General features: G+C 40.7%; 1 protein-coding gene across 1 annotated transcript in view; it reads right to left on the minus strand.

The window, feature by feature from the left end:
• LOC136710384 (FERM, ARHGEF and pleckstrin domain-containing protein 1) overlaps positions 1–15,580 on the minus strand; it is a 48,279-nt gene that overhangs the window by 12,105 nt on the left and 20,594 nt on the right. The window contains exons 3-14 of the mRNA XM_066685870.1: positions 10,608–10,712; positions 9,370–9,412; positions 9,123–9,201; positions 8,889–8,986; positions 8,100–8,214; positions 7,673–7,820; positions 7,176–7,271; positions 6,842–7,008; positions 6,597–6,665; positions 6,155–6,230; positions 5,729–5,918; positions 590–756 (exon numbers count right to left, since the gene is read on the minus strand). Of these exons, the coding sequence (XP_066541967.1) occupies positions 590–756; positions 5,729–5,918; positions 6,155–6,230; positions 6,597–6,665; positions 6,842–7,008; positions 7,176–7,271; positions 7,673–7,820; positions 8,100–8,214; positions 8,889–8,986; positions 9,123–9,201; positions 9,370–9,412; positions 10,608–10,712 (1,353 nt within the window). The remainder of the gene's footprint in view (positions 1–589; positions 757–5,728; positions 5,919–6,154; positions 6,231–6,596; positions 6,666–6,841; positions 7,009–7,175; positions 7,272–7,672; positions 7,821–8,099; positions 8,215–8,888; positions 8,987–9,122; positions 9,202–9,369; positions 9,413–10,607; positions 10,713–15,580) is intronic.

A 15,580-nucleotide genomic window follows, 5' to 3' on the forward strand; every position in this document is an offset into this window, starting at 1 on the left:
TCACCAGAACATCTCTTCTTATAGATACAAAGTTTTATCAAATATCTGTTTAAAATATCAGCCATATCAACCTAAACATGTGCAGAATTATCTTAAGGCATTTGACAATATCATAATTTTAAAATTGTTTTTTGGGGACAAATGCAATTGCACTGAGAAAAAAAACTATTTGTATAGTTTGTGATATGCATCTCTTTTGAATATGAACAACAATGCCATTTACTTAGATATCTGAAGGGCAGGGAGAGGCATATAAACATCTAGAAAGTTAAGCCCGGAATAGGTGGCATCTCTAACAGAGTCTGGAGAGCCTGTTATTATCTGGTTATCTGAGAACACCCCCTATCCTGTTGATTTTGGTGTTAACACTGCACTCACCCTGCTAACTCAAATAAGCATTTAATTACCAACCCCTTCCTGAGGTCAGCTGGGTGTGTTAGAGCAGGAAAAAAAAACATTAAACCATATATAGAAAGACTACTCCAGCAGCAGAAATAGGATTACTGCGGAAATGGAAAAAGCTTAGTTTCATCTTGTTTATCATGGGGTCCACAGCTGTACCACGCTGTGTTACTGACAGTGTTCTCACCTTCCTCCTGTTTTCTTCCTCATCATCTGTGCGAAGAGCACTGCTGTCGTTCAGGAGTGGTGAGGTGAGGGGTGAGGGTTGCTGACCATCCGGACTCGGACTTGCACCATTGAGTTCATCACCACGACGATGTCCATTCACCAGGGACACTGACAACCCTGCCAGATCTAAAGGAGAGAAAAGTAAAAGAAAGAAGAGACAGAGAGAAAGCAAAGAGAGAAAGTCAGAGGCAGAGAAACAGATCAAAGACAGACAGAGGGAGAATGGCAAAAAGTGAGAGGAGTGAAATAGTCAGAAGAAGAGAGTGAGAAAGCCAGAAAAAGGTGTGAGAGGACAGAGAAAGAAACAAAGAGTGATCTAAGCAAAATGTCACACAGTCAGCTCTAATCACAATAATACAACTCTAGACATAATTCTACGTTTTCTTTGACTCATCTGTCATCTCTGATTTGTAAAAAAAAAAATAAAAATAAAAAATAAAAATTTGGGAAAAGGTTATATGTATTATGCAAGATGTGTGCGTTTGAGAGTGTGATTGTTTAAGAGTGTGTGTATACACACTTACAGTAGCTACAATCCAGTCTCTATTCACTAACACCCAGGAGAGTGAACTCAGTACTTGCCCAACAGCGCCTCCTGTGCTCCCTGTCTGCAGCGCAGCCATGTTAAACAAAACAGCCAAAAGAGGTGCCCAGGACAGTACACATACATACATACAGACACATTACACTGCAGTGGTGGGGAGCCATGATGAGCACAAGACACATGCATCAAAATACAGCACTCAAAATGTATGTATACACTCAATGCATATACATACATTCACCAACTCATGCACCAACAGCACAAACTAACAGGTCTGGGAGGGGAGGGGGTCTACACTCTACAATGATGATGAAATATAATCTTAATAAAAGATTCTTGAGCCCAAATTCATAAAGGCCAACTTTATTTACACTAGTGCACAACTGTATACAGTGTTAAAGTGTTGAAATGGTTTCATAAAGAGGGTAGAGATAGAAAAAATAAACAGTTTTTAAAAGTCAACAGCGAGGGCCAACACAAAGACCATATGTGAGTGGGTGAGTGAGTGAGTGAATTAGAATGTGAGAGCATGAAAAAGAATGTGTGCATGTGTGTTTATGAAGGTGTGTGTGTGTGTCTATATGAGAGAGAGAAGAGTGTGAGTGAGTGAATGAGAGAAAGAGAGAGAAGAGAACGAACAAGAAAATGCCCTCAAGCCATTGGGTTTACAGTGACTGTGTTAATAAAAAAACTGCTCAGTGAGCAACTGTTTAGCAACCGACGGAAAAAATAAAATAAAACGTCACAATCATTTTAACATACATTCATATGGGTAACATTGGAAGTATATTCTGAAAGGTAGGGCTGTTGGATTCCAGAAATTCTGGGGTTGACTCAACAATGATTGCATGAGATTGGAACTGATAAAGTTGATTCCACACAATATTGTCCTCGATTCTTTAAATCAGGAGCTTTGAATCAATGAGTACTTTTATGGAAATGTGCCCTTTTACATAAAAATCTATTTTTAAACAGGAAAGGTTTAAAACGGCAACAAAAGCCAGACAAAATGCTGGCAAGAGGGACATGGCAAATTATGTAATTACTAAATTACATTTCCCCCCAAAAAATAAACAAACACAAATAAAAAAAATTTAAAATACTGCAAAGTTTCATGGAAATTACTGCAACTAAACCGTTTAATGAATACAGCCAATTCACTGATGTGTGTGATTGTGGAAAGACAATTTTTCTTTGCTAGTAGGTCTAGACCAGGGATGCCCAAAATGAAAGAGTTAATCGTATAGGGGGTCAAGAGCCAAAAAGCCAACAGTATTCGTATATACATTTAATAATTACACTTTTAATTTTAGTATTAAAATAAATTGTCATGGGCAAAAGTTTGGTTGACTGTCGCATCCAATCAAACCTCTCCTCTGCTTAAAGGCCATCTTTGGCCTGGGGCAATAATTTGGGCAGCCCTGGTGTACACTATAACACGCCATGTTTGTGCATATGTACAAACTTAAAAATGTCACTGTGTGGAACAGAACTGACAAATTTGCAGTTGATCCTTAATTCCCAAAATCCTGGAATCGAAAAATCTATTTTCTTTGGGATCACCTCCCAGCCCTACTACTGAATTGAGTGGTCTTTCCTCAACACATCCAACCAGGAGAAAGAAAGCAGTGAGAGGAGGGAGAGCATGCAATACAAAGCCTTAGAAACCAGCATCAGAATGTTACAAAGGCATACCCTTCAGTCATTCCTTCATTCGTTTGGTCATTCACTCGTTCTTTCATTCAGTCAGTCATTAACAACATAAAAGAAAGGGGAAAAAAACAATAGGAGCATTTATTGATCATAAATGACAGTGGATGGAAATGACAAGCTCAAGCAGCCTCAGCCTGTGTAGGAACACAACCAGAAAACAGAGGGAGCAGAAAAAAGAAACAGAAACCCAACATTTGAAATGAAAGATACAGTACACGTAATGTGGCAAACGGAATACTTTTAGTGAGAGCTGTGCTTTCTCCTCTCTCTCTTTTTTTTTTTTTGCAGGAAGTGTGTATAGGGGAAAACAACAGGTAAACCAGAGTGAAGTGAGACTGATCACAGTGGGAGCAAATAGGATCACAGAGTGGGAGAGGCAGGTGGGAACACAGTGGGACACCAGTGTTAAGACAAGATGATAGTGTAATGTGCTTTGCTCTCCTACTCTTCAGACTGGGCCACTGAGAGGCCAAATGAACCAGCAATGCTTACAATTCATAACCAAATCGATACAACTACAAAGTAATAAGTAAAGCTAAAGACAAGTCCTGCTTCTCTTAAACACTATCCCCATCCTCAACCTTTGGAAAACCATTCAAGATTCCGAGCACATAACAAAATGCCAGGACTCTAGATTAATGACTATATTATACACCATTCTGAATGATGACGCCCACTCGTGCCAAACTCTACACCAACGACTGACACATTACAAGATGTTCTGCACAAGTGCTGCCAAATCACACTCATTAGGACTTCGACAGCTTACTAAGTAATTTCTCGGACACGAGCAAACCTCATGATATAAGATATAAGCAGGTACAAATAACATGACCACTCAGCATGCAAAGTTCGTGATTAGCAAAGGTTTCCTCTTGAAAACAGGTCCGCACCAAACACCACTCAAAAGGAGTTAGGCTGCTACACAGACAAAAAGATCTTATACAAAATCTTAACACCTTGTAAACTTGAAAAATTCTGATTCTTTTTCATTAACAGAACTATGGCAGTAGTTCCAAAAATTAGCAAAACTGTAAAAGACGCTACCTGAATTGTCGGTTAAATATTTCACATTAAAAAAGGCAGTTCTATATAAATAGTTTTCCTACAATTGTGAAGATCTATGCCACAGTATAAATGCTGCTTTTTATTGTTTACTAAACACAATCTCATTTTCATGCTTCTCTAAAACACTACAAATGTTAAAAAACTAAGTGCAACAATGAAACATTTTGAATATCATCAGCTAAAGACATGTAAGTGTAATGTGCATTGTTTTCTGGAGAGTTTAATGTGTCAGTTCTTCTATTGCTAGTGAGTATACATGAAGGCCTCTGGTGGACTTTATGAACCCCAAGATCATCACTTTTTAAAGCCCAGCAGAAGCCTGTGCCAGCCTGGCTTTGCACTATAAACACATGCATCGCAGCAGGAGCACCTGGCTTCACTCAACACTCCAATGCATTGGATTCTACAGTATTAGTATGGAGGTTCAGCAAAGGACTTGGCACTAAGAAAAATGATTCGCTCTCTTCATATCAAGTGGAAGAGAAAGAGATATGCTCGCTACAATCACAAAACAATGATCAAACGGTCAAAACCGAGAGCCATGTTTGAGTTAAAGACAGAGGCTTTTATTAACATCTACTCCTCAACTGGTGTGTGTCACACACTTGTGCACCTCAGGCCACCCCAGGGTTTGTAAGCTTCTCTCACTCAACCAGAGATGCCCCTGAACCTTATACTCTGACCTTAGCTAACAGCTGAACACCTGCGCTCCTTCCTCATCACTGAAGTCCACACACCCTCCTTCACCATTCTCATCTTCTTCTAGCTGCAAGCTGCCAAAGGAGTATTTATTTCTGGGGAGTGGGGAAATAGGGGAAGAGCTACGTGCAGTTGGGTTTCCAAAGCCCAACGACTGACCACAGGAGCTGGTGGTCTCCACCTCCTCTGAATCGCTTGTGTCTGTACCACTGCTGGTGGAGCCATCAATCATGGGCACACCACCACGGCGCCGGTGTGGTGAGCTAGACTTGGGCTTGGTCTGGCCTGGAGGAGAGAGGCCATTGGCCAGCATGCGGCGTTCGAGGGCAGCCATTCGCTCGGCCCGTGACAGCACAGGACGGGGCTGGCTCAGAATCAGTGGATCTGTAGCAGAGCGGTTACCACGATTACCTGGGTTTGGGCATTTGACAGCATTTATTGAGCGATTCATGATTGGAGAGCAACTGCTGAATAGCCCACTCCTGTCCTCCCGAGGAGCGGACCTCAGGCTAAAGCTCCGCCCACTGCCAGCTAATCCATCCATATTATCATGGTGTCCACGCTCACCGTCATGCTGCCCATGGCCATTGTATCGTGCATGGCTAAGGGAGCTTGTTCTATGAAATGAGAAAAGCGCAGGGCTTGAAGTCAAGCTCCTGGTGCCTGGGAGATGATGTGTAGGGGCAGGGCTACGAGCAGCAAGCTCGTCTAGTAAAGTGCTGTGGAGTGGCCCTCGTGTAGGGGCAACGCCTCCACAAAGTGACGACTCATAAACATCATAACTATGGTTATGAGAGGCATGGCTAGAAGAGTGGACGGGGCTGGGATAGTGATGTGGTGGAGTCTGAGAACGAGTGACTGGGGATAAAGGTGGAGATTCTCTGGGTCTATGCTTGCTCTGGCTGCCTTCTCGTTCGCGTAGGCGGAGCACATTACAGCCCAAGCCTTTGTCATTTGTGCGGGAGTGTGACCTGCTGACTCGACCTCTGACTTCCACCTCACTAAACTCTGCATCACTGCAGTCGATGTAGGGGATGGAGGAACTGCTGCCTTTGGCTGCGCGGGACGCGAGACCTGCAGTGTGGAGCTCTGTGCTCTGGTGCCTGGAGCGTGCCGGCTGAACACGAGAATCTTCAACTGCTGCTGACCCGCCGTCACTCCGCCCACTGCGCTGACCTGAAGGGGAGGGGCTTCCTTGCATCCGTAATGCTGCAGAGTCCTCTGAGCTTACCAATGCTGACTCCTTCCAGCTTCGTCCCTCAGCCTGACAGAGAGAGAGAGAGAGAAAATATATACAGATAAAGAAAGTAAAACCAAGACAATATATGAATAAAATTCATTAACAACAAATTTCATGTCACTGGAAATACAGCTGAAGTCTTTACATATGTAAGATGGACACACACACACACACAGATAGAGAGAGAGAGAGAGAGAGAGAGACAGAGAGAGAGAGAGAGAGAGAATATGAGTGAGAGCAAGAACGCAAAAGGCACTTACTTGGTTTGGCACTTGTGAGTGTAGAGGAGAAGGCAGGGGAGATAGACTGCTGTTGTACTGAACTCTACTGTGTTTCCTGCCAAAGAAGCATTACACAAACACACAAAGTAACTGTGATGAACCAAGATACAAAATCAATTTGACATTGTAAAGACACTAGTGACTCTTTAAAGGTTAAGCCTCAAGTACTTGCTGGAACCAAACTACGCAACAGGTAAGTCCTGATCTGTATGCCATTCCCCTTTTTGAAAGATATATTTCACTTACAATTTATAAAACTAAATAAACTAATTTATTTTTATTACTGGTTGGATGACCACTATAATGCTTGTTTCAAAGGTTCAATAATCCCGTTCTCTTTTTTTTTTTAAGTGTATTTATCAATACACATCTGGTATCAGAGGAACACTTGTCTTTATGAAGTGCTTCTGATCAGTCTCACCTGTAGAAAGGCAGCTTCTTAAACTCTGTATCCTTCACATAATCTATGACCTGCTTCTGAGTCCGACCACTGAGGAGCAGAGAGCAGATTACCCAGTTAAACAGAAGTACATGTCACACTCCATATTTAATAAAGCACATAAGGATGCACAGTCAGGAAGACACATGCATAGATGTGTGAACATGCAGACAGTGAGAGAAAAAACACAAAACATTAAAGTGTGAAGGACAAGCAGAAACACAAACCTGAACCTGAAGGACGATCCTCTGCTAAAGAGGACAGGTTTAGGTTTAGGTTTAGGTTCTTCAAAGAGTCTGAAAAACGCATGGTACTCCACACAGATTTTCCAGAAAATTTTACAGCAGTCCCGACTTGCCATCACAAACTCCAGAGTGTCTTGATACGCACTTTGCTGCAGAAACAGAGGCACACTTGTTAGCTCAAACGCTCTATACAATTAATAATGCATGCAGAATTTGCTCATTTTCTGTAGAAATACTAAATAGATATTTCTCAAATACTTCAAATAATCATAAGTTTAGAAACAGACAGAATGACTGTTCACATCAAATGCCTTACATTGAGGTCAGGTCTGAGTTTGATGAGGAACCGCTTTCTCTTGAAGCTGAGCTTGCGTACTTTAGACCAGTTGAAGGAATTAATCCTAGTGTGACCCTTAAGGAAATCAAAACAGACTTATATTACTAAGCATAATAGACTTGAATGGTTTCTCTCTCTCTCTCTCTCTCTCGTGACAGAAATGCAATACAAAGTACATGTGACAGGATACCATCGCTGCCCAAAGAAAAACATGCATCACCAAAATAGTAACTTCACAGGAGAAGGAAAAAAGACCTTCTTAACCTTTAGTTAAGGAAGTACGTTTAAAATTATTACATTCCAAGGAACTCTGGAGCATTTCTATTGGTCCTTTCATCATTCTTTTTTTTTTTTTTTACACACAATCTGAAGGATTGTGAAAGCTGCTGTTTTCAAATGATGCAGTAAATTACAAATCCTTAAAAACGGAGATGTATGTTCTTCTTTGGACAGTGACGATATATTTGCATGTCTACCTGAAAGACCAGCACGCCTGAGTGTGCAACAGCCAGGCTAAGTTTGGTCCCCTCTCTGTCTTTAGCCGGGTGTAATCTGATGCCATACATCTCCAGCCTGCGTGACACCTCCAAAAGCTGGTAGTCTGACTCTGCTGGTGTCTGACCACTGCAACACACACAGATTCATTTCATATTAATGGCTAAACCCAATGGTATTTCAACTCCACCAGTGAGCACAATAGAAGTGGCATGGTAGTGGATGCTGCATTGATATAACCGTACAAAGCCCTATTCAGATAGGACTAGATGTACCTATTAACAACGGGTAATTTTTCTTTCATCTCACTAGTTTTAATCCCGTCTCAACAGACCATTTCAGTCATTTCGGACTATGTCCACCTGTGGGCGGAAGGTCAGAGGCCAAGTCTATCATTTATATACTCACACATGCTTATGGTGGAATTCCATGATCTTGTCCATAAGGGCCATCTGGTCAGGAATGTAGTTGTTATTTAGGAGGTGCTGCCTGCACTGAGCTTCTTCAAAGTCTCCAATCTCAGCTAGGAGAGGAAGCACAGAAAAACAGGAAGACCGGCAGCACAGGGGGAAAGAAAAAGAGACAGTGGAAGAGACACAAAGACAGACACACAGACAGACAAGAGACACAGCATGAGAAAGGAAGAGGGATAGGGAGGGGGACATTATTAAAAGAAGCTGAAAAGATGAAAGGTAAAATGCTTTTACAGAGTTCTAAGCGCAGATTTATTTTCCTAACCATATAAACACAATGAAGCACATAAAAGTTCACACAGTATGTGTGGGTGTTTTTCATTAGAGTTAATATGGCTGCTAGCATTGCTCAAAGAATGAGAGCTATTCTCGGATGATTCTATTACGGTACATCACTGTATTACAATTACTGTATAAAAGTATTACTGTTTTACAAGTGCTCTTCTCTATGCTTCAAGCTATTAGAGAATATAGTTTCAAGATGGATTTAAAAGAAGTCATCTTTTCACCGCTTCTCTGTTTAAATTACAGATTGGCTTTTTCCATAATCTCAGAGCACTCAAATGGTATCCATGACAACAAAATATATATTTCCTCTAGAATGCGTTTGACACAGGCTGGGGTTCAGCAAGCATTAGTCACAGTGTAATTTGTTTTATACAAGAGTGATCTGAACATTTTTATTTATAACTCTGTAAAGTGACAGACACACACAAGTTCTCACATTGAATAATGTGGGACACCAGGAGGGCAGCGCTGCTGTCAGTGCAGGTGAGTCGACCACTGGCCAGATCCTGTCTGATCTGCAGAGCAAACAGATACCTAAAAACAGGAGGGAAAAAAAAACCCAACACACACCCAAATCAATATATGCAGCATTTTAATGAGCCTCACCATTATCGAGGTGTCATTTGCTAATGATGCAAGACAATTCAATGATTTAATGATTTAGTGTCACCTAGTCAGCTCCTCCATCAGCTGGGCATGGTCAGGAGGGAAAAACTTTACTACAAACCGCAGGACTGTGTGCTTGGGCCCTGAATAAACAAAACACACACTTCAAGTTAGAACTTTAGCAGTAGCTGTTTTTCCAAGTACAAAAGAAATCATTTTAAATACATAAAGCAGAATAAGGAAAGCTTATAAGACAACTGTTAGGAAGAATTCAAATATCTACATCAACAATCAAAAGTAAACACTCTTACGTCTGATCTGCTTCATGAGGGGTTTCAATAGATCGAGCCACACCTGTCCCAAGATTAAAAAAAATGAATGAAATAACTGGAAGTATGGTTTGGTTTTAAATACATTTAGAGAGAAGTTCACAAACGTTCTTGACAATATACTTTAAATATATCTATGACCCCTCTCTCAACTTCCTGAAGGGCTGAAAAGGGTCTGTGAATCTGATCTCAAAGATTTCTGCTATGCCTAGGGGGAGAGAACCCAACCACCCCCATCCCAAAGCGACAGTTCTTATCAGCAATGACATTCCAGAGACTATGGGCTACATGCTGTGGTACTGTTTCAGGGTGTGGAATGCTGCTTTCATGTGGACATTTTTATTTGGTTAAATTAAATAAGGACAGAATAAATGATGACGAACCTGTGAGTTTGGTCAGATGAAGAGAGGAAAAAGACTAGTAAGGGGTCTCATTGGAGAGATTAGGCACCCTCATAACCTCCATTCCCATCTCTCACTTTTTGTCTCTCAATCAATCTCTCTCTTCCAGGTAGCATTCTCAGGTATTTGTTTAATCCTGATGTATTTAGCTACATTTTTCAATTCTTTTGTATATCTCATCATTTTTTGATCAGGTTAAATTAATTTTGTTGTTTCAACTATATACAGTATGCATAGTACATATTCAATTAAAAAGTAACAAAAACTGTCATAACATAACTATGAAAACTATTGCTTAATATAATACTGCTGCGTCCCTGTCCTGTTCAGTAAAAATATCTCAAGTCACAATTTCACAGTGTCACTTGACACTTTAAGTGACGTGCATGTTATTTGCTGTGAGTTATTGCACGTGAGAGCAGTAACAGTGGCGTGCAGCCCGCACAGACCGGCTCTTCCAGGCTCACAGGCTTGGATACCCAGAGATTTGTAAATGGAATAGAAACTCCACTTGATTTTTCAAATGTGTTTATTTTATTATGAAAACAGGGAAGAGGATGTTAAAACCCAAACATTTACTTAACATTTAATATTTTAAGAACATTCTGAATTGGTTATCCACATGTTTATTTTTCATTATTATATATGCATTTATTTATTTTTTATTTATGTTTTTATTTTATTTTTTTATTTTGGGGGGGTTATGCGCAGGCTTTAAGGTTTCTGTTGAATAAAAATACAGATGGCTTGGTGGGATATCGAAAACCTTCCCATAAGTCTCATGCAGGGTGAAGAACTCTAAACAGTAATGAGCCTCACCATCATTTTGCGCTGGTCCTGGTACTCCAACCCAAAGTAGTCTCCTTCAATCAGGTTGAGGTGAGCACAAGCCATATCAAACAAAACCTTGCCTGAAGCTCGTTGCTGTAAAGAGAATACAAAGATTCTGTGAAATTAAACATGATAACATGTTATAACAAATCATAAACATGTAACACACACAGTTTATCAGGGTAGGTAATTAAGAAAACAGTGTTCCTCTGACAAAAAAAGAACTTAAACTTTGTGACATCTGCTGCCTGCCCTGTAACACACAGCTAAAGACAACCACCCGAGATTTTTAGGAAGATTTTTAGATGTTGAATTATACTGACTCCCATCTGACTGTGACTACCCAACACAAGCCATCAACACATCCCAACCCCTGCTGAGCAGCCCATCTAGAATATTCTAGCTGAAGAAAGGGATGATTAGAAATATTTAAAACAGCCAAGGCGCTTCAGGCCAGAGCTTTAGTGCACTTGAATGGTTCGGAACATTCCATTTAGCTCCATGGAGGATTCCATGGTTCCCTCTGTGGCTCCGGCACCACACAGGCCACACGCTCTTCCTGCTCTGGAGAGACTGAATGAGTCCTGCAGTGAAGGGGGAAGAGCTTAGCACTGAGGCTACGCGCACACAAGCAGTAAGACATACACATACACACAATTACAGAATGACTACAGAATGTTTATTCTTGCTGCAATCTTTCACACAAACTGCAGTCATTTGAAACACTATGACTGTATTTTCTGTATTTTACTCAGGCTGCAGTTTCACCAGAGGCTTTTTAATATATGGCCTCAGCACCTTCACAGTTCACAGTGTTATCCTTTCATACTCGGCGTGCTTGCTAGAATAACAAGGGTCAACCACCCAACCCAAAACACACAGAAACATAAAACCTGATATCCTTTCCGGATTCAAACATTAATAATTAATTAAGACTCTTGGCCCAATACAAATAACAAACCCCAGGGGGTGTTTCTGTTTTTCCAGAACAGAAATCAGAAAACTACAAAAAATTATTCCTATCAGGGGGAAAAAAAGCAAAGAAATGACCTCAGAACAAGGCCTGTATGTACACGTTTCTTATTTTATGTTTATACACAGATCAGCCATAACAATTATGACTACCTCCTTGTTTCTACACTCACTGTCCATTCTCTTAGCTCTATTGACCACAATGGAACACTGCATTTCTACAACTACAGAGAGGAATCCATCTGTTGCTTTGCATATTTAGTTTGCCCTCTCTCTCCCTGCATGTCAATGATCAAGACTCCCGCAGGGCCACTACAGAGCAGGTATGATTTGGGTTGGAGGACAATTCTCATTGTTGCAGGGACCCTGATGTGGTGGTGGTGTGATAGTGTGTGCTTTTGCTAGTTCAAGAGGATCAGACACTGATACAAGTACTGAAGTATTTCCATTTTGTGCGACTTTTTACTTTAACATTTCAAAGTATGTTACTTTTTTACTGCAATACATTATGAAAATCTGCCGTTCCTTTTGGTTTACATGCGAATAAACCGTAACATCTCCGCACAGCACTCCGCTCGACACACAGCAGCTCTGTTGCTAGGAGAAGAACAAACACAGTCGCAGTGCTAAAACAAGTGAAAATGTTTCTCTGCTTTAAACCAGTAACAGCCCACCGCATACAACCCCGTGTTTTATTTATTTTTTAGCGTTTTACTGTGGTGGCTTCTTCTTCTCCTGCTTCTATTTTTTAATTATTTTTGCTCTGTGAGAAGAGCAAAACAGACAGGTGTTGTTCTGCTGTTGCATCATGGGATTGCCTTTGAGGCTGAGGAAGGGCTCAATGTTGCCTTAAAATTCATCCAGATTGAGATACCTTAGACAGCACAATGAGGTATCTAAGAATTGGGACAGCCTACATGTCGGGAGCATGCACACTATGACGTAACACACTCTCTAATTAGACAGCTCAGTAGGTTTTGGGACCGACCCATTGTAATATTTTTACCTTAAAATTACAGCTTCAAAATCTCTGCGATGCTTCACTGACCTGTAATAGGGAGAATAGTACATACTGCACTATGTAACTTTTGGAGGAGGGTAGGAAACCACCTCTTCCCTCCCCGTCCCTACCAATTTCAGCACAGTGCTATAAAAGTTAATTGCACTAGAGGGAGCCTCAAAAAGTGCACACAGACGTTTTAATGTGTTTTTATGTAGTGTATAAATTTAATAATTGTTCTGGTTGATGAATTTTTAAAGCAATTTTCTGATTTACTTATTGGATTAAACAAAAATATACATTCCTTAAAACCTCAAAAAAAACATGGGGACAGGTAAAAGAGCTTAACTGCATACTGCAGCCTTCTGCATTATGCGGCACAAGCCATTATGACAGTAATGATTAACAAACAATATATTGTGCAGCCATTACACTCAAACAACAGGCTGCCTGCCTCCTCTTTCGCTCTCTCTCCCTCACACAGACACACACAAATATACAGACAGACTCCCTAGCAGACTCTTTGCTGATGACTGATGCTGTGAATGAGGCGTTTGAAGTAGAGGACACATCACAGTCTGACTATCTCTGTCTAGCAGACACAAAACATGCACAAACACGTGTGCATACACACAGCTCACAGTGCCTAAAGCCTGGACCGAGATGCTGCCGAGAGCACAAGAATGACTTCATTACAGAGTCTCGCACACACTTGTGTTCCATACAGCTGTTCTCATATAGTCTAGCCACTGCTGCTGAGGGGAAAGTCCAAAAAGAATAGACAGCCAGTGGCCTACTGCCAAAACCACCAGCCAGCATTTGGGCCAACAACAGAACTAAAGCAGCATGAAGCCCTTCATTTTCTCAGAATTTCTCCTCTCCTTTTCTCCTTCTTTCACCCTCCATATTCCACCTCCTCCATCACAAGGCATCAACACATGATTGCAAACGAACATGAAGCCCACCCAATTACTGAAATGTCACAAGGCAAAAGTAAATACCACTCACATGCTCACACACACAGGGGTAACTTTTTAAACTGTTCACACACACAGCTCATTTACTGAAAAAAAATTCTTACAATTATTTGAGAAACTTTTGCCCATTAAAATGCACAATTAAGCATGTCAAATAATATGTTGTATGAAATTAGCTCACTGGACAAAAATTCATGCAGCATTACTTTTTTTAATGCTTGGTTATATAGTCCATAAGATTTTAAAAAAGTGTCACTTTTCCCAAATCAAGATTACACTATTATCACAAAATTATATTTGTGTCCATTTTAAAACACTCTTCCATGAACAGTACCAAAGTTCTGTTTGAGGTCTAGGGATACAGCTGGTCAGTCAATGTTTCTATTCAACAGCCATGGAACAACTGATCACGATCACATATTGATACCACACTAGGTGCTTCAGTGTTTTCATGGTCAGGGAATAAGATTTTTAATCAAGTATTAGAATATAAAAGATGAAAAGATAAATGTGGTCAATGACTTGGTTCAGGGACCATAATCCAAAAATAACTTCATTCATTCATTCAAAAACTCATTCATTCATTCATTGTCTGTAACCGCTTATTCAACTCAGGGTCACGGTGGGTCCGGAGCCTACCAAAAATCACTGGGCACAAGGCAGCAACACACCCTAGAGGTGCCCGCCTTTCCTTAACAGGGCGACACACACCCACACTCACCTGAGTAGTCAATCCATCTACCAATGTGTGTTTATAGACTGTGGGCATCCGGAGGAAACCCACGCAGACACTGGGAGAACACACCAAACTCCTCACAGAGAGTCACCCGGAACGGGGCTCAAACCCACAATCCCAGTACCTGTGAGCTGGAGCTGTGTGACCGCAACACTACCTGCTGCGCCACTGTGCTGCCTAGACTACTTTGGCCATTATTTGAATTTCAGATTAAATAGTAACATAAAAAATAAATTAAGACTTCAAAGTTTACACACCATCCACCATGCCCCCCCTTGTGTAAACTCTGAAGTCTTAATTTTCTTTTTTTATGTTACAAGTCGGTCTGAAATTCAAATAATGGCCAAAGTAGTCAACAGGAATCAAAAGGAATGCAGCATGTGTCTGATACATGTGTTCTCTCTCTGCACTCACAACATAAAAATATAAATTACAATTACACAAAACAGGAACAAGAATTTGCCTTTAAGATCCGTTTTTAAAAAAGGTCCATATGGCTCACAAGTAGTATCAGACATGCTTATTTCTCGTCTACATATCTGATAATAATCAGGCTTATTAACATTTATTAGACTAATTTGCCAGCTGGATGAGGAAGCCCCAGGCAAGTGTGAGCTGATGGTGTTATCTACCATGCTATACAGCTGTGAGAGATTAAAGTAGGGGAAATTCCTTCTAATGAGATGTGTAGGTGTGCATGCAAAAAAATAATAATAATAATAATAATATTAAAATAGAATTATTACTTATATTTATCTGCCATAAATCCAATGTCAGACAAGAAACAACATTCAAATTTCCCCGTTATTTTGCACCCTTAGTATTGCACCCTGTAAAAACACTTTGAAGTGAAGTTACCACAGTCAGGTCAGGCAATGTGTGTTATATAAAAAGTGCAGAACCTAAGGCCAGAAGAGATTCAGTGTATGGTGGATTTGGTCTGTGATGACAGAGCTAAGCAGTCTATGCATGAGAGCGTGCCAGGCCAGAGAACTGGTCAAAGAAAGAGACAGAGCCAGCAGTATGGTCAAGTCAGGTCAAACACTGGAGTAAGTTTGAAGGGTGCAGTGTGGTTGGACACAGGCTGAACAAGTCATCTGTCACCACCACTGTGTCTCAGAGGACAAAATGTGCTGACTGCACTCAAATATACCTTTGAAAAACATGTCTGCGCAGTCCAGACACATTTCACTACACACACTAATCGTTCTTACACACAGTAACAGGGATTTAAAAGACCATAATGCCAATTTGATGTCCCAAACACAAATAAACT

Source organism: Hoplias malabaricus, chromosome 12 (assembly GCF_029633855.1).
Source record: "Hoplias malabaricus isolate fHopMal1 chromosome 12, fHopMal1.hap1, whole genome shotgun sequence".
In the NCBI taxonomy this organism is placed as follows: Eukaryota; Metazoa; Chordata; class Actinopteri; order Characiformes; family Erythrinidae; genus Hoplias; species Hoplias malabaricus.